This window comes from Pan paniscus, chromosome 7 (assembly GCF_029289425.2).
Source record: "Pan paniscus chromosome 7, NHGRI_mPanPan1-v2.0_pri, whole genome shotgun sequence".
Lineage (NCBI taxonomy): Eukaryota > Metazoa > Chordata > Mammalia > Primates > Hominidae > Pan > Pan paniscus.
The window spans coordinates 60,415,156-60,434,050 of record NC_073256.2 but is presented as its reverse complement, the minus strand read 5'-3'; the positions used below and the strand labels follow the sequence as shown (position 1 = coordinate 60,434,050).

Here is an 18,895-nt window from a genome sequence, read left to right as displayed (position 1 = left end):
TATTAATTACAAGTCGCCCTTTTCTCATTATTAAAGCAGACCAGGGTTAGCTTATTTCTGGTTATTGGATATACTTGAAACTAATGAAACTTTAGCTCTTTATCAAAGATTGGCTGGAACATAACTTTTTGCTAACTCTATTTACATAGTTAATACAAATTAAGGAAACTTTTAATATTATGGTCACTCATCTCTTTTATTTATTTATTTTTTTTTGAGAAGGAGTCTCACTCTGTCGCCCAGGCTGGAGTGCAGTGGCACGATCTTGGCTCACTGCAACCTCTGCCTCTCTGGTTCAAGCAGTTCTCCTGCCTCAGCCTTCTGAGTAGCTGGGATTACAGGCACATGCCACCATGCCCGTCTAATTTTTGTATTTTTAGTAGGGACAGAGTTTCACCATGTTGGTCAGGCTAGTCTCGAACTCCTGACCTCATGATCCACCCGCCTCGACCTCCCAGAGTGTTGGGATTACAGGCGTGAGCCATTGCGCCTGGCTTATCTCTTTTTTTAAGATCCCTGAAGCTTTCTAGGTTTTATGCAGTCGTGATTGTAACATGTTTCTGCTTCATAAGGTTAAGCAAAACTGTCCTTTCTTTTTTCTAATAGGATAACATGCTCTTTTGTGATTCATGTGACCGAGGTTTTCACATGGAGTGTTGTGATCCGCCACTCACCCGTATGCCAAAAGGTGAGAAATACTTTCTGAAATAAAACTGGGAATATAAAGGAGGATGTTAGTGAAAGCACATTTTATCTACTTTGTTAAATGAAAGAATAATTGGATCTTTCTTTTTGAGGTTGTATAAGTAGGAAGAGAACTGTCACCTTAAAAGGTGGGGGGATAGTCTTTCTGAGTGGTCATCTTAACATTCTTACATGATATGGATTTATTGTTATTTTCAATATCTAGGCATCCATCAATGGTGAAGTGGTTCATTTATACATATTTGCCAATCTCTAGCTAGAAGATAAAATACTTGCCTTAAATATATCTTGAAATATCTCTTTATTGAAAGGAGGAAATAAAATAGTATTAGGTCGTGTTGATTATATCACTGCTTAGCACTTTTGAGGGCCCTAGAGCTATAGAGATATGGTTTATTCAGAACTTAAAAAAAAACCTTTTTATGAAATACTTTATGAAATAAAAAGGTTTTTTGTTGTTGTTGTTGTTGTTTTAATGAAATACATTCTGAACAAATAAGTGTCCAGATTGTAAGGGCGCAGCTTAATGTTACTCATTTCTTTTGATTCCTGTTCATTTGAGAGGTATTTAGTTTGGGCATAGTTGCCTCATGGTTGGACTTCCATATTCATATGCTCATAGGTTCTTTAAAAAAAAAAAACTTCAGCCAGACCCCCCTTTTTGTCCTATCACAAATTCCATTTTAACTCTGATTTTATAATTTATAGGCTTCTTAAGTAAAATGCCTATAGGATATTTCATAATATTTGTTTGGAAAAAAATTTCCTGTTGATAGAAAATGACTTAACTGTACTTTGTAGTCATGTTAACACTTTAGGTTTTTACTTGAATTCACTTATTCCACCCCCTCACCCATGGAGTCTCACTCTGTCGCCCAGGATCTTGGCTCACTGCAGCCTCCACCTATCAGGTTCAAAGCGATTCTCTGCCTCAGCCTCCCATGTAGCTGGGACTACAGGCGTACCACGACACCCGGCTAATTTTTGTATTTTTAGTAGAGATGGGGTTTTGCCATGTTGGCCAGGCTCGTCTTGAACTCCTGGCCTCAAGTGATCTGTTTGCCTCGGCCTCCCAAAGTGCTGGGATTACAGGCATGAGCCACCGCGCCCAGCCTGAATTCACTTACTGATTGTTACTTTTTGAAACGTCTTCAATTTATAAATACTAAAGAATAAATACCCACTTTTTCCATTTATATGAAGTCTGAGCAAGGGGCCTTCTAAGAGTCCTAAGGAAATTTTTTTTTTTTTGGAGATGGAATCTCACTCTGTTGCCCAGGCTGGAGCCCACCTTGGCCTCCCAAAGTGTTGGGATTACAGGCGTGAGCCACCATGCCTGGCTTGCAGCTAATGTTTTTTGTAGAGATGCAGTTTCACCATGTTGGCCAGGCTTGTCTCAAACTCCTGACCTCAGGTAATCCGCCCACCTCAGCCCCCCAAAGTGATGGGATTACAGGCATGAGCCACTCTGCCCAGTCAAGAAACATTTCCTTAGGACTCCTTTCCTGTGTGTTTAACTTCTACAAAAGAGATTATATAGCAGCTTTAGGCAGGAAACTTTTTTTTTTGAGACGGAGTCTCACTCTGTCGCCCAGGCTGGAATGCAGTGGTGCAATCTCGGCTCACTGCAACCTCCGCCTCCTGGGTTCAAGCGATTCTCCTGCCTTAGCCTCCCGAGTAGCTGGGACTACAGGCACGTACCACCATGCCCAGCTAATTTTTGTATTTTTAGTAGAGACGGGGTTTCACCATGTTGGCCAGGCTGGTCTTAAACTCCTGACCTCAGGTGATCCACCCGCCTCGGCCTCAGTGGACTTCAAGTGCAGTCAGTGGACTTCCAGTGCAGGCTTGAAGGTGTATGTGAGTCTCTTCCAATTATTTGTAGAATTTTGTGTGTATATGTTTTAATGTTTATTTTGGATTGGAGGGGGTATTCATCAGATTTTCTAATGACAGTCTTTTACCTGAAAAAGTTAAGATCCTGACTTAAGACTATCTGAAACCTTTCAGTGTATTTATGTCTGTCACACTTCTATGTGGAATTTTATTTTTTTATAGGCATGTGGATATGTCAAATATGTCGACCTAGGAAAAAAGGACGAAAACTTCTACAAAAGAAGGCAGCACAGATAAAACGGCGCTATACTAATCCAATAGGACGTCCAAAAAACAGGTTAAAGAAACAAAACACGGTGTAAGTTGTACTTGTGGCAAGGTGAGGGGAGAAAAGGATAGGGTCTTCTCTGTAGTGTAGGATTCACTTGTTTTCTCTATGAAAAAAATTCCATTGTCATATCTGGCACTTTTATATAATAAAAATGGCTAACACTTATTCAGCCCTTAATAAGTGCCAGACACTGTTCTAAGTGCTTTATATGCATTGAATTGTTTAATTCTGCCAACAACCCAGTGAAATATAGCTGCTGTTGTTACTTTCATTTTTCAAAGGAAGAAACTAAGGCATAGTAAATGTTGAACTGGGATGAAAATCCAAGTAGTCTGGCACCAAAGTCTGACTCTTAACCATTGCTTTATGTTGCTTCTCTTATATAAAAACAGGAAAGAAAAAGTTGTTACTGTGACATTTCACATGTCACTCTCCTGATCTTGTCTCAATTGTTAATATCTATTAGGTGTACAAATCACTGGATAGGTTCTTCCTATTGAGGTGATGGCTAAGTCCCATTTTTGTGTTCTTTGGATGTAAAATAATTTGAATGTTTTCATCTATTAGCAGAAATCAGAAATTGTGGACTAGAAAGCTGGGCTATGTCTGGAGGAGGTGGGGCAAGATTCAGTAGCTAGTTTTGTCTTTTTAAAAATGTCTGTAGTAACTCACCTTTGATGATATGTAAATGTCTTCAGGCTTGTCAACCTCCCTTTATTATCAAAAGTTTTACTTACCTTTTTTACACGTAAGACTATCTTGAAGGTGATATAACTGAAATGAATGGGCATTAGCAGCCTGAAATGTACAGAACCAATATTGTAGTCTATATTCAAAATCTTAAATCAAGCTTTGATTTTCCTATAAAATGATCTTTTGATTCCTGGCCTTCGAAGAATAACCCATCCTTGTGTTTTAGAGATAAAAGTATAACTTTCAGTTGGTGCAGAGATCACAGTGTAGTAGAACTTTATACCTGGAAGGATCTTAGTTGTTCTTAGTCCAGTTCTCATTTTACAGATGAAGGCACTGACATATGTTTAGAAAAAATGTGATTTGTCCAAGTCGTACAGCTAGTAAGAGAGAATTATGACTAGAACAAGTCTTCTGACTCCTGGCCTGTCATTCTTTGCACTATAAGTAGGCTTCCTGGCAATAGATGTTTCTAATAATAATATTAATTTTCATTCACAGAGTACTATTTATAGTTTGCAGAATATTCTTAATAATATAGATTTTAATAAAGCTGTAGGTTACTTACTAATTATATGCTATATATTAAAAAGGAACCTTACAAGTATCTTTTTTAATACTTACCCTTTCCCCTGTTTAATTGTTTAGATCAAAAGGTCCCTTCAGCAAAGTTCGAACTGGCCCTGGAAGGGGTAGGAAACGAAAAATCACTCTTTCCAGCCAATCAGCATCATCATCATCATCAGAAGGATATTTAGAGCGGATAGATGGCTTGGACTTCTGCAGAGATAGCAATGTCTCCTTGAAGTTCAACAAGAAAACCAAAGGGCTCATTGATGGCCTTACCAAATTTTTTACCCCTTCCCCTGATGGGCGGAAAGCTCGGGGGGAAGTGGTGGACTACTCCGAGCAATATCGAATCAGAAAGAGGGGCAACAGGAAATCAAGCACTTCAGATTGGCCCACGGGTAAGAGTTTAGAACAAACTTAGAAACAAATAGTATTCTGTACATGTATTATTGGGGATAACACTAATTATCTATAATGGATTTATATTTGATTATTAACAGTTGGTTATAGAATATAAGAACACATTGAAAAAACATGTAGATGATACTGAGGTGATAACTGTGGCAGGAATTTAGAGGATGGAAATAAAGTTGCAGAATGGGACAGTAGGAACTCTTAGGCAAAAGGAAGCTGCTTTTTTGTAGAACCACAAAGAATCTGCCTAGAGAAACTTGGGGTGTAACCTTGAGGATTACTTTACATTTCACAAATTACTAAAGAAATCATATGGTGAATGTTATGATGCCTGCTTATTCCAGGAAGGAAACTGGAAAGAATAGAACTGGGTAAAATGCTGTTGATCTAAGCATAAAAAAAAGACCAAAATATTTGCAGATGTGATGAGGTCATTGACTTTTCTACTTCAGATCTTGACAAATATAGTTGTAAGTCATGGATTGCACTTAAAAAGGGAGAGACAGAACCACAGCTCCAGGCTGCTTATGTATCAGGCTAAGTTCCCTAGTTTTCAAAGTAGAAAACATCTGTGGAGAGGACTTAATAATGTGGCAAATCATTCAAGTCAGAGGAGAAGAATTTGATTAACTGTCCAATAAATTAAAGCTTAAAATAGTCTTATTGCTGAGCCTTGAATTTAGAGATACTAACCCTGTGAAGGAAGTAGAAAAGGCTTGAAGAAAGTAGAATGAGAATGAACTCTTTTGGACCACAAGGGCCAGAGTTGTAGTGTCTCATCTACTACAAGAGAATTCCCTGACCTTGGTTTCCTCCCTGAATGTCTCCTTGGTGAGGGAGAGTGTATTCACTGCTCTCATTCCTGCTTTCATAAGTGGTTGATTGTCCAGTGCAGGAGAGAAAGTCCTTGTAATTGTCAGAGTCCCCTTTGTATGCTTTATTGATTGGTCTTTTACCATAGTGATGATCAACTAATTACTCTTTAAGCGTTCAAGACTCTTCATGTCTTTATCAACCTGTAGATAAGTTCCTGATCTGAGCATGTTTATCTAAGAAAATATGCAATCCGTTTAGATTAAACTAGGAAAGAATCTCAGAGCAAATCCTAATGAAAGACATTTTTGAATTAACCATTTGTACTGGAGATGGTTTATTAGAAGAATCTACTAGAAAGCTTTTGAAATAGAAATTGTTAGAGCAAGTGTATCAAGTATATGGAGAACCAATATTGAATTTTTGACAGTGGTGTGAGCATTTGCTTTAATAGGCTCTGTCATTTTCTTTATGAATTATAAAGTTTAAGTACCAAATGCTGTATTAGAGAGGTGCATGCATCATGCACTAGGGGGCATTAAAGTCACATAGTACCTTTAGATTGTACTTTTTTCTTCCAGTCTGAGAATGTTGTCAACAGTGAGTCCTTGACCTTTTTCTTCTTGTGTTAAGTTAATAACAGATGGCCCATATGTGCAGTTGACTTGAGAACTGTCACCAATTGGTCTTTTCAGCCATACTTATAAAGAGAGCAAATGAGCCCAACAGCAGTGTCATCTTCAAATGCAAAGGATAATGATCTTCATAATTCCCAAATACTCTCTTCACTAGTTTTTTGCCAACTTGAGGAAGTTCCATCATTTAGTAGATAATTATCATACGTTTTCATATTTACCCAGATGATTATCATCTGGGTAAATGGAGTTTGTGCTTTAAAAGGACAGTCTTTTAAAGTTTGTGCTTTAACTTTAAAAGGGCACCCAGAATGTGATGGGAGTTAGTACTGCTGACATCAGTTAAGGTAGCTACTCAAGAGGTTTTTTTGAACGTTGATGCATTAAACCTATACTAAAAGTGTCAAATTTATACTATTTCAAAATGAAATTTATATTCCTTATATCATTTTTCTGTCTGCCTTTCTGTGTATTAAAATGTAATCTTTAATGAAGTTTAAATTTAGTTATATAATATTTTTAGGAAGCTTTAAGACAATTCAAGATTTCCACTATAAGGCAGATTTAATACATAAATATTATTTATTGAGTAGCATTCTTCTAAGAGTCAGTTTAATGCTATATTCTTCTTTGTTATATATTAAGTTCTTCAAATTGAAATAAAGACCTGAAATTTTTTCTAGTTCATGTATTAATCTGAGGACAGTTAACATGTGAGCTCTTTTTTTATATGTAGACAATCAGGATGGCTGGGATGGCAAACAAGAAAATGAGGAGCGACTTTTTGGGAGCCAGGAAATCATGACTGAGAAAGATATGGAATTATTTCGTGATATCCAAGAACAAGCACTGCAGGTAAAGTTGGATATTCAGGTTAGACAGTCAAGCAACTTGTTCATGGCTGAGAAACAGCAGATTAATTACATTGTGGGTTAAGCAGTAACAGCAGTTTGCCTAATCTCAGAATAGTTGTGGTTTGTGTGTGTATGTAGTTCTGCTGTTTATAATATTCCTTTCAAACCCATGATAACTGCTTTGGTTTTGCAGATAAGCACATGGCTTTGACTATCAATATTAAATAAGCTTGGTTTATTTTTTGTCTTACTGTATGAAGAAGAATTTGGGATTTGACCAAAAACAAACAAAAAACAAGCTTCTCATGAGTGATAAAACACCTATATTTATTAATTCAAGAAGTATTTCATGCCTGTAATCCTAGCACTTTGCCAAGGTGGGTGGATTGCTTGAGTCTGGGAGTTTGAGACCAGCTGGGGCAACATGGCAAAACCCCATCTCAAAAAAAAATAGAAAAATTAGCCAGGTATGTTGGTGCACACCTGTAGTCACAGCTATTTAGGAGGCTGAGGCAGGAGAATTGCTTGAGCTGGGGAAATGGAGGTTGCAGTGACCTGAGATCATGCCACTGTACTCCAGCCTGGGTGACAGAGTGAGACCCTGTCTTCCAAAAAAAAAAAAATTGCAGTTCTTTGTGACACATGGCAAGATCGTAAATATATAGACAGAGTCTATGTGCCACATGCTGGAGATGCCAGTGAATGACTGAATTCTTTCCCTGAACTATAGGAGAGATTTGTGAATAAGTAATGTCATTAATATGAAAAGTTCAATTATAGAATACTTGATGTTTTGGGAGAATAGGGAAGCCAGCTTCTACTTCTGCCTGGGGAGGTCAGAGGAGGATTCATTGAGGGGCCTTAAAGGATATGTAGGAGTTGTACATATCCCTTAAAGGGATATGTAGGGAGTTGGTTCTTATATAATCAGAAGGAACAGAAGTGAAGGTGGAATAGACTTGAAGATAGGGGAAAACATGCTTAATTGTGGGAATTAAAATGGCTCAGGATAAAGAATATAGGGTGTGGAGAATGGCAGGAGGTGAGGTTGGAAAAGTGCAGGGGCTAGATCATAAAGGCTCTTCCAGATTATGTTCATTTATTTTTTGTCTTTTCCTTCTTTGCCACCAACAAATGTACCATGTAAGCCAAGTTCTCTTTTATCTTGAAAAGAAGAATTTCTAGGCTGGGCACGGTGGCTCACCCCTGTAATCCCAGCACATTGGGAGGCCGAGGCGGGTGGATCACTTGAGGTCAGGAATTCGAGACCAGCCTGGCCAGCATGGTGAAACCCCGTCTCTACTAAAAATACAAAAATTAGCCGGTGGCACACGCCTGTGGTCCCAGCTACTCGGGAGGCTGAGGCAGAAGAATCACTTGAATCCGGGAGGTGGAGGTTGCAGTGAGCCGAGATCGTGCCACACCACTCCAGCCTGGGCAACAGAGTGAGACTCCATCTCAAAAAAAAAAAAAAAAAATTCTAAGGCTGATGCCGAGGGTTCTAGGGAAAACTCTTCATATTAAGAGACCCAGTGGTGGTGAATAGACTGTTGATGTCGGTCATTATGTGAGTACTTTTGGAAAAATAAAACAGCAGTACAAATACTCAGCATGCATTTACTCAGCATTCTGCTGTATTATGATTTAACAAAATATTAGCTTTGATTCAGGTGGATCTGGGTTCAAGTCTTGATCTGTCATTTACTAACTTCTGCTTTGGGCAGGTTGCCCTCAAAGCTTGTTTCCTTTCATGCTAGTGAGTTATTATAGGTACTCTAGTAGAAATCTACATGGACTTCAGTGGGAACTGAAAGGAGGCAGTAGTTATGTTCTTCCTGACTGAAAGAATTTTTTTTTCTCCTCCCGAGTAAGTTGCAGACATAATGTGTTAATATCCCTTTACTCCTAATTATTTGTGTGTATTTCCTAAAAACAGAAATGTTCTCATACATGACCATGGTCCAATCATCAAATCAGGAATTTAACACAAATTAAGTACTATTATCTAATTTAGTTGTCACGTCTCTCTAGTCTCCTTCCAATTGGGAACAGTTCCTCAGTCTTTATCTTTCATGACCTTGACAGTTTTGAAGTGCACAGGTCATTTATAGAATGTCATCACTTTGAGCTTGTTTTATTTTTCATGATTAGAAAATTCCACAGGTGTGCTGTGTCCTCCTCAGTGTGTCACATCAGAAGGCATGTCATATCCAAGTTCTCATCACAAGTGCTGCTAACAGTGACCACCTGGTTTAGGTGGTATCCATGTTTCTTCTCTAACATTGCTTTCTACCTATAATTAAGTATCTTGGGGGGACATACTTCGAGACAGAAATGCAGATATCCTGTTTTTCATCAAACTTTTATCTACCACATTTAGCATCCAGAGATGATTTTTGCCTGAATCATTTACTTTGTTGGTGGCCAAACATTATTTTCTAATTCTGTCATTTCTTTGCCATTTATTAATTGGCATTCTATTGTAAGGAGAAGCTTTTTCTTCTTCCTATTTATTTATTCATTTTGTTTAAACTCATAGATTATTTTATGGTTATAATCCATTGCTATTAGTATTTATTTTGATGCTTAAATTGTTCCAAATTTAGGCAGAGGGGAACTCCTTTCTAGAAGCTCCTCTGTCCTTTTAACACATCATCATCATTTTTATTTACTTCTGGCCACAGCAAGATGTTCTAGGCTCTTACTGTTGTAGCCATAGATTCTGGCTTTTAGTGGTGAACAAGAGTAAATGGTAGCTCTATCCTGTACTTGCTTAGGCCCACAGAGATGTCATCTTGATTTTTTTTTTCTCTGTCATACTTCACATTCAGTCCATCAGCAAATCCTAATGGTTCTGCCTTCAGAATATGTCTGTATTTGCTACTGCCAACCCACTGTCATCTCTGGCTTAGGCTGCTATAATTGCCTCCAGACTAAACTTGCTTCTGCTTTTGCCCCCACCCCACTCTCTAGTCTATTTTCTTCACACAGCGGCCAGGGTAATTATTTTTGAACGTAGGTTGGATTATACCACTTCCTTGCTCAGAAAACCTTTCATGTCTTACAGTCTTCTTTAGAATTTAAAAAAAAAAAAAAAAAAAAGAGTCTGTTCTCTTATCTCCAAGGCTGTATATGATCTTGTGCCTGCCTCCCTCTTTGGCTGCTCTTCTTGCTCTCAGGCTACTCCAGCCACAGCCGCCTCCTCTTCCTCAGACACACCAAGCATGCCTGCCTTGGGCCTTTGCAGTCGCTGCACCTTGCCTCGATGGCCCTTCCTCTAGAGTCGATGATTTAGTAGGTTCACTGCCCATTCCATTTAGGTCTTGCTCATATCCACACGAAAATAGCTTACAGCCCATTGTGTCACTGTATCCCCTGACCTGCCTGCTTTTTCTGCATAGTACCTACCACCTCTTGAATTTAAATTTTTTATTTCTAGAATGTAAGTGCCTTGAGAACGAGGCCTTTTTTGTTTTTTTTTTTTAATTATACTTTAAGTTCTAGGGTACATGTGCACAACGTGCAGGTTTGTTACATATATGTATACATGTGCCATGTTGGTGTGCTGCACCCATTAACTCGTCATTTACATTAGATATATCTCCTAATGCTATCCCTCCCCCCTCCTCCCACCCCACAACAGGCCCCGGTGTGTGATGTTCCCCTTCCTGTGTCCATGTGTTCTCATTGTTCAGTTCCCACCTATGAGTGAGAACATGCGGTGTTTGGTTTTTTGTCCTTACAATAATTTGCTGAGAATGATGATTTCCAGCTTCATCCATGTCCCTACAAAGAACATAAACTCATCCTTTTTTATGGCTGCATAGTATTCCCTGGTGTATATGTGCCACATTTTCTTAATCCAGTCTATCATTTCTGGACATTTGGGTTGGTTCCAAGTCTTTGCTATTGTGAATAGTGCCGCAATAAATATACACGTGCATGTGTCTTTATAGCAGCATGATTTATAATCCTTTGGGTATACACCCAGTAATGGGATGACTGGGTCAAATGGTATTTCTAGTTCTAGATCCTTGCGGATTCGCCACACTGTCTTCCATGATTCTTGAACTAGTTTGCAGTCCCACCAACAGTGTAAAAGTGAGAACGAGGCCTTTCTTTTTGGTCACTGCTATCTACTGAGTACTTGGAATATAGTAAAGGCTCAGTAAATATTTGTTTAATGAATGGATATTGAATGAAATTTTCTTCTGGGAGAAATGGGGCAGGAGTTGAAATAATAGAAAGGTGCAAGAAGGATGACCAAAGAGAGTTAAACGGGTTGCTGAGCCCTGCTGAGGCTCGGGGAGACAGTGTAAATGCTTATTGACAGTAATCGGGCTAATCCTATGTTTCTTTCCAGTATTTGATTAAACTCAGGATTGTCTGTGTGTGTATTGGCACCAAGGAAATAAACAGCTAGATCTTGGAAGTCTAGTTCATGCTTATTTTTGTTGGCAGTGCACTGAAATTCTGATGATGGTGCTATTTCTCCATGAGGCTTATTCATTTAGCATCATGCACCTGCCTTGGTACCAGAACTATAGGGCAAACAAAAAGACACAGACTCTGCCTTCATGAAGCTGTTAGTTTCACAAACAGACAGATAATAAACACTCATAAAAATAAAACTGTACTTACAAACTGATAGTCGGAAGGAAATAAGAATGCAGTGAGGGTTTCTGACGGGCTGGGCTACCTTGCTGAGGGTTGGGGTTGGAGTGTTTATGAGAAGGGAAGACTTTTGAAGAAGTAACAGTTTATACGTAGTTCCAAAAGAGTATTCAAAAGTCAGCAGAGTAAAGAGCTAGAGAAGAATATTTCAGAGACAAGTGGATTGCCTATGTAAACGTCTAAGGGTGTGAAAGAGGTTGATAAACTTAAGGAACTGAAGTTCAGTGTAACTCAAATACAGTGAACAGAAGAGTTGCATAAGGTGAAGCTGGGGAAATAGACTGAGGCCAGAAGTTAGAATTGGGGTTTTTATCATAATTGCAGTGGGAAGACATTGAATGGTTTTTAGCAAGGAAACAGCAAGATCAGTTTTATTAAAAAATGGTTTTTCTTGGCTACTACATAAAGAGTGGTTTAGAATTAAGCAAGAGTGGAAGCTGGGAAACCACTTTGCAGGCTTTTCCAGTGATCAGGATGAGAGAAGATGTTAGCTAGGACTAGAGGGGTGGTGGTAGAAATGGGAGAGAAGTGGATGGATTTAGATATATTTTGGAGTTGGAATCAGCAGAACTTAGTGATGAGTTTTATGTGTAGCTTGAGGAAGCAAGAGATGATCAAAGATGACTTCCAGGTTCTCTGACTTAATTTAATAAAGAAAGTGGTTTGAAGCCACTTGGGAAAGTTCATGTTGACTAGATAAGAGGACATTTTGAATAATGAAAGGATTCATAAATATAGTGCAGAAAGTCATTTTTGAGAGCATAGATATAGCTTAGATGATGCTTGAAGCTGTGTTTCAAAAATTTTGCAGGTAGATTTTATTACAGGGTCTTTGGTAGTCTTACAGCAGCATCAGCAAAAGACATGATAAAGGAATTAATATTAGAATCCATCCAACTAATAACACATTGTTTATTGAGTGCCTGCTATGTTCTAGAAACGATGGTACGTGGAGGGGCTATCAGAAGGACATAGTTTCTGTTCTCTTAGAGCTTATAGTCTGGAAGGGACTATCTTGAATAATCAAACTTTGCATGGAACATTATCTAAGTCAAAGATAATTGAAATATTTAGCAAGATTTTTTTCAAAAGGAGTCAGCCACTTATTGGTTTTAATTTTTTAAAAAAATTATTGCAGGCAGTAGGGTAAGTATGGATGTAGTTTGCCTAGTACTGTGTTCCATCATTAGCTATACAACATACACTTCCATGAAAAAGAGCCACCTCTGAATACAAAAGTGGAAGCATAAAAAAATTAGTAGTATAGGTTTTTGTTCTAGAATTTTATTTCAACTATGATCTTACGAGCTTGGAGAAACTATTTTTCTTAAAAGACTGTCAGTAGAAAGAAGCATTTGTGTGCATGTGTCTTTATAGCAGCATGATTTATAGTCCTTTGGGTATATACCCAGTAATGGGATGGCTGGGTCAAATGGTATTTCTAGCTCTAGATCCCTGAGGAATCGCCACACTGACTTCCACAATGGTTGAACTAGTTTACAGTCCCACCAACAGTGTAAAAGTGTTCCTATTTCTCCACATCCTCTCCAGCACCTGTTGTTTCCTGACTTTTTAATGATTGCCATTCTAACTGGTGTGAGATGATATCTCATTGTGGTTTTGATTTGCATTTCTCTGATGGCCAGTGATGGTGAGCATTTTTTCATGTGTTTTTTGGCTGCATAAATGTCTTCTTTTGAGAAGTGTCTGTTCATGTCCTTCGCCCACTTTTTGATGGGGTTGTTTGTTTTTTTCTTGTAAATTTGTTTGAGTTCATTGTAGATTCTGGATATTAGCCCTTTGTCAGAAGAGTAGGTTGCAAAAATTTTCTCCCATTTTGTGGGTTGCCTGTTCACTCTGATGGTAGTTTCTTTTGCTGTGCAGAAGCTCTTTAGTTTACTTAGATCCCATTTGTCAATTTTGGCTTTTGTTGCCGTTGCTTTTGGTGTTTTAGACATGAAGTCCTTGCCCGTGCCTATGTCCTGAATGGTAATGCCTAGGTTTTCTTCTAGGGTTTTTATGGTTTTAGGTCTAACGTTTAAGTCTTTAATCCATCTTGAATTTATTTTTGTGTAACGTGTAAGGAAGGGATCCAGTTTCAGCTTTCTACATATGGGTAGCCAGTTTTCCCAGCACCATTTATTATATAGGGAATCCTTTCCCCATTGCTTGTTTTTCTCAGGTTTGTCAAAGATCAGATAGTTGTAGATATGCGACGTTATTTCTGAGGGCTCTGTTCTGTTCCATTGATCTATATCTCTGTCACATGCGCACACATGTTTATTGCGGCACTATTCACAATAGCAAAGACTTGGAACCAACCCAAATGTCCAACAATGATAGACCGGGTTAAGAAAATGCGGCACATATACACCATGGAATACTACGTAGCCATAAAAAATGATGAGTTCATATCCTTTGTAGGGACATGGATGAAATTGGAAATCATCATTCTCAGTAAACTATCTCAAGAACAAAAAACCAAACACCACATATTCTCACTCATAGGTGGGAATTGAACAGTGAGAACACATGGACACAGGAAGGGGAACATCACACTCTGAGGACTGTTGTGGGGTGGGGGGAGGGAGGAGGGATAGCATTGGGAGATATACCTAATGCTAGATGATGAGTTAGTGGGTGCAGCGCACCAGCATGTCACATGTATACATATGTAACTAACCTGCACATTGTGCACATGTACCCTAAAACTTAAAGTGTAATAAAAATAAATAAATAAATAAATAAATAAATAAATAAAATTTTTTTTAAAAAAAAGAAAGACGCATTTGTATTCAGTTCATTCCAGTGGAGCATGACCACCTTCTTGAAATATATAGAATGATTTTTACATAAAATATCAAAGAGCACATTGTATTTTCATACAGATTTTAATGCTTTCTGATTTTGAAGGATTCCTTTGGTTTTTGTATGGTTCTGCAAAGTTACAGAGCATTTTTGAAATCTGTGTGGGTTATTAAAATTTCTTCTCTGCATGAAGAGTTAAATCATTATTAAAAATACAGTAAGCTAGGTTCAACAACTTTATTAACCCCATGATGTAGAGGTGTTACCCCATTTTACATATGAGGAAACCAACACTATTAGTTCAGTGACTTCCTGTAAGTTTTTATGTTAGTGGAGCCGAAATTAAAACTTAGGCCTGTGTGACTTCTAATTCTCTACCCTTAATCACAATAACATCCTGCATTATTCTGTATGCGGGATGTTATGGGGGTAGCAAAATCATTAGGCATGTGCTAAGTGCAGGCAGGTAAAGGTGCATAGGAAGATACACAGCAGACAGTAGCTTAGAGTACCAATGAAACATAGTGCATTGCTGTATTAAATGATTCAGACTTGTCTCAGATGTTCACAGTATACTAAGATGTGTGAGAATTGGCGCAATCTGAGATGATCACAGAAGCAGCAGTCCTAAGGAATGATGAGGATTTAGGTAGATGGAGAGAACTAGGGCTTATCAGATGGAGTAAACAACATTAACTTTAGCTTTGAGGAAGAAATGACTACTATACAGGAGTCCCTGCGTATCCACCAGTGATACGCTCCAAGATCCCCAGTAGATGCCTGAAACCGTGGACTGTACTGAACCCTGTATGTACTGTATTGTGTTACATGAATGTAGTCTGTCTCTCTCTAAATCTCTTATTGTACTATTGTACTGTACTAACTCTTCTGATGGTGTGAGATGATAAAATTTGCACCGAGGCTGACGACAGGTAACTAGAACCTCGAAAAGCAAAGCTGGGGATAAGGGGAGACTACTATAAATAATTCCAGCTGGAGGGCAAAGACATATTGTCTGTGTATTCCAAGAACCTGCCACTGAGATAGCAAGCAGAAGCTCACATTTATTTGGCACTCACTGCATGAATGGCATAGTGCTGTAAGTTCTGTGCAAATATCAACTCGTTTAATCTTTTCAACAAATCTGATAGTGACTTGCCCAACTAAGGTGACTCAGCCGAGATAGGATTTGAACTTTTCTAGTTCCCAGGCTCTTAACTACTATTTTAATAAGTTGTGCTAAATTATCCAGTGAACTAAAAATACATCTATGCGGCCTTTAATATGTGACTTATATTTAATGGGTAAATGCCTTAACACAGTAAACATCGCCCCACCTACCATTCCTACTTTCAGCAACATCAAGGAGAAATCACTTAACAGCAAAAAGATGTCATGGGGGGTACCTTAAAATCCCGTCATGCCGAAACTGACATCTTGTTACTAGCTTTCAAAATGCTCCAAAATGCAGCTTAATACTAGTAATTCAGTGTATTACCATTGCCCAACAGATGTTCCACCCTGTCTTATCTCAAACTAAACTCCAGCTATTCCTCACTTTGCGTGGTGCAATGTTAACTGAAACCCATGCTTATCAAACTAAAGTAGATTGAAGGAACAGGAGATGATCAAAGATGACTTCCAGGTTCTCTGACGCTGTAATAAAAAAAGTGGTTTGAAGCCAGTTGGGAAAGTTCATCTTGGCTAGATAAGAGGATGTTTGGAATAATAAAAAGACTCATAAAGGTAATGCAGAAAGTCATTTTTGAGGGCATAGATACAGCTTAGAAACTGCTTCACCTGTGTTAGGGTTGGCAAAATATGGCCTGTGGCCCAGTCCCATCCACAGCCTGTTTTGTATGACCTGCAAGCTAAGGATGGTTTTAATATTTTTAAACAGTTGGACAAAAATAAAAAGAATAATATTTATGGACATGTGAAAATTATGTGAAAAATGTTAGTGTTCGTAAATAAAGTTTTATTACAACATACACAAAACCCATGCATATCAGAACTAAGGTCAAATCTGTCACCTCAGAAGCACGGACGCAATTCTGATGTGTACCTGTTTCCATTAACACAGTGCCATCAAAAACAAGGACTGCCTGTCTTACAACACCTTTATGGGCAGATACTGTGTTTTCTATATCATCTCCACAGTGTGACTTGCATGTAGTAGGTCCTCAAATATTTGTTGATCTGATGGGCCAATAATCACCCTATCTCCTGTATTTACAGTAATCCCCCTTTTATCTGTGGTTTTGCTTTCCATGGTTTCAGTTACCCTTGGCTCGCCAAGGTCTGAATTTTATTATCATCGTCTCCTCCTCCTCATCATCATAAGAGTGCATACCGTGCAATAGGATATTTTGAGAGAGACCACATTCACGTAACTGTTATTACAGTACATCGTTTTAATTGTTCTGTTTTTAGTTATTGTTAATCTCTTACTGTGCCTAATTTATAAATTAAATATCATAGGTATGGATGTATAGGAAAAAACATAGTATATACAGGTTGAATATCCCTTATCCAAAATGCTTGGGACCAGAAGTGTTTTGGATTTTGATTTTTTTTTTTTTTCAGATTTTGGAATATTTGCATCATATGCTTAGCAGTCGAGCATCCTGAATTCAAAATCTGCAGTGTTCTTACGAGCATTTCGTTTGAGTATCATTAGTGCTCAAAACGTTTCAGATTTTGGAGCATTTCAGGTTTCAGATTTTCAGATTAGGGATACTCAACTTGTATAACATTTAATACTGTCTGCAGTTTTCAGGTATTCACTGTAGGTTTTGGAAAGGTGTATTCCCAGTGGGTGGATAAGGGGGACTATTGAAAAAACAAGTAATTAAAGCCATGTGTTTAGTAATAGATACCCTCTTATTATATGTAAAATACTATATTCAGCATTATATATTAATTTGTTTCATTTAATACAACTTTATTGTTAATTACTTGGCCTCATCTTACAAATGAAGAAATGGAAACATTAGAAGGATTGTTTTACCTAGAGTTATAAATTGTTAAGTTTCAGAGTCAATATTTGAACCCTGGTATTCTGACTCCATGGCCTTAACTGCTTAATTTATGATATAGTATTACTGTGGAGATATGCATAAGTTGCAGTGAGAATGAACAGGAAGACATCTAGGGATGTTATTGTTCTATTTTTAGTTATTGTGGTTAACTAAAATTTTAAGTCTTTGTAGAGGAGGTGACATTTGTGTAGGGTGCTGAAGGGATGAGTAAGTTTACTATTGGAGAAGAGTGAGAAGGCATTTCTAGTAGAAAGTTTGGGTGTGAGAAATCGTGTATCCTCGGAGCTGTGTGTAGTTGGTTGGAGTTCAAACAAGAGATGATATTGGAAGGGTACTAGATCATGAAGATTTTGTGTTTCATATTAAGGAGTTTGTACTTAATCTTGCAGGTAAAGTAGCTCTTTAAAGTAGTTAAGTAGTAGCTAAATAGCTCTTGAGGAACTGCTAAAGAATTTCTAAAAAGTGGATGACATCATATTTGCATTTTAGAAACTCAACTCTGGTGATATTGTAAGCAATGGATTGAGGAACACCTGAGCAAGGGACCAGTCAGATGATTACAATAGTCAAAATGAAAAGTGACTGGGGCCTAAATGAAGGTAGAAGAGATAGATAGGAGACAGAGATAGATAATCGTTTTGAGAAAGACTTAAGATAGAATGGAAAAGACTGCTGTTGGATTGGGAGTTAGGATTGAAGGAGAGGGCAGAACCAAGTAGGTCTTCTAGTGTTCTATTTGGAGTAGATGATGGTATTACATGTAGGAATATAGGAAAAGAAGCTTATTTAGATGGAAGAAGAGACCATGCTTACACAGTTGTGGGATTGTGTGAAATCTAAAGTGGAGAACTTTGGTAGATGGTTGTGCACATGTATATACAGGAGACCTTGGGTAGGAGATTTGCTGTGTTACCAGCACATGTGATTGTTTAAAGTTTTTATCAAAGATAATATTTATCTAATAATAAATATTACTAAATACTGGCTACCATGTTCCAAGCACTAGAGATTTAGCAGTGAACAAAACATTAAATAAAAAATGTCTTCCTCTTGGGAGCTTACAGTTTAGTTTGGGTTGGAATGGGTTAAAATAAATGGTATGCCATGTGGTAGTGTTATGGAGAAAAAGCAGGGGAGGAAGAGGGAGAATTCAGAGGGAGAGGATTAATGTATGCAGTATTAAATTGGTCAGGTGGGGACTGTCTCTCTGACATTTAGCAAAAACTTGAAGGAGGTGAGGGGATGAAACATGTAGGTAACGGGGGAATAGCATTCCAGGCATAGGAACAGGAAATGCAAAGACCCGAGTCACAATTTGTGCTTGGCATGATCAAGGAAGTACAAGGAGGCCAATGTGACTAGAGCCAAATACATAAGGCTCAAAATAGCAGATGACAAGGACAGAAGGGTAATGGAAGGCTGGCTTTTGTAGGGTCTTCTTGGCCATTGTAAGGACTTTGACTTTTACTCTGAGATGGGAATGCTGGGAGGGTTTTGAGCAGAAGAATGACTTTGGTTTTA

General features: G+C 38.1%; 1 protein-coding gene across 6 annotated transcripts in view; it reads left to right on the top strand.

The window, feature by feature from the left end:
* The window catches only part of KAT6A (lysine acetyltransferase 6A), a 124,409-nt gene that overhangs the window by 72,386 nt on the left and 33,128 nt on the right, over window positions 1–18,895 (top strand). For 3 of the 6 annotated variants that reach the window (XM_063607171.1, XM_063607172.1, XM_034966002.3), the window contains 4 exons: window positions 607–688; window positions 2,764–2,878; window positions 4,214–4,533; window positions 6,734–6,852. In XM_063607171.1, coding sequence (XP_063463241.1) covers window positions 607–688; window positions 2,764–2,878; window positions 4,214–4,533; window positions 6,734–6,852 — 636 coding nt within the window. Of the gene's footprint in view, window positions 1–606; window positions 689–2,763; window positions 2,900–4,213; window positions 4,534–6,733; window positions 6,853–18,895 lie in introns of all 6 variants that reach the window. The other 3 variants (XM_034966001.3, XM_055116510.2, XM_034966000.3) reach the window with 1 other exon arrangement.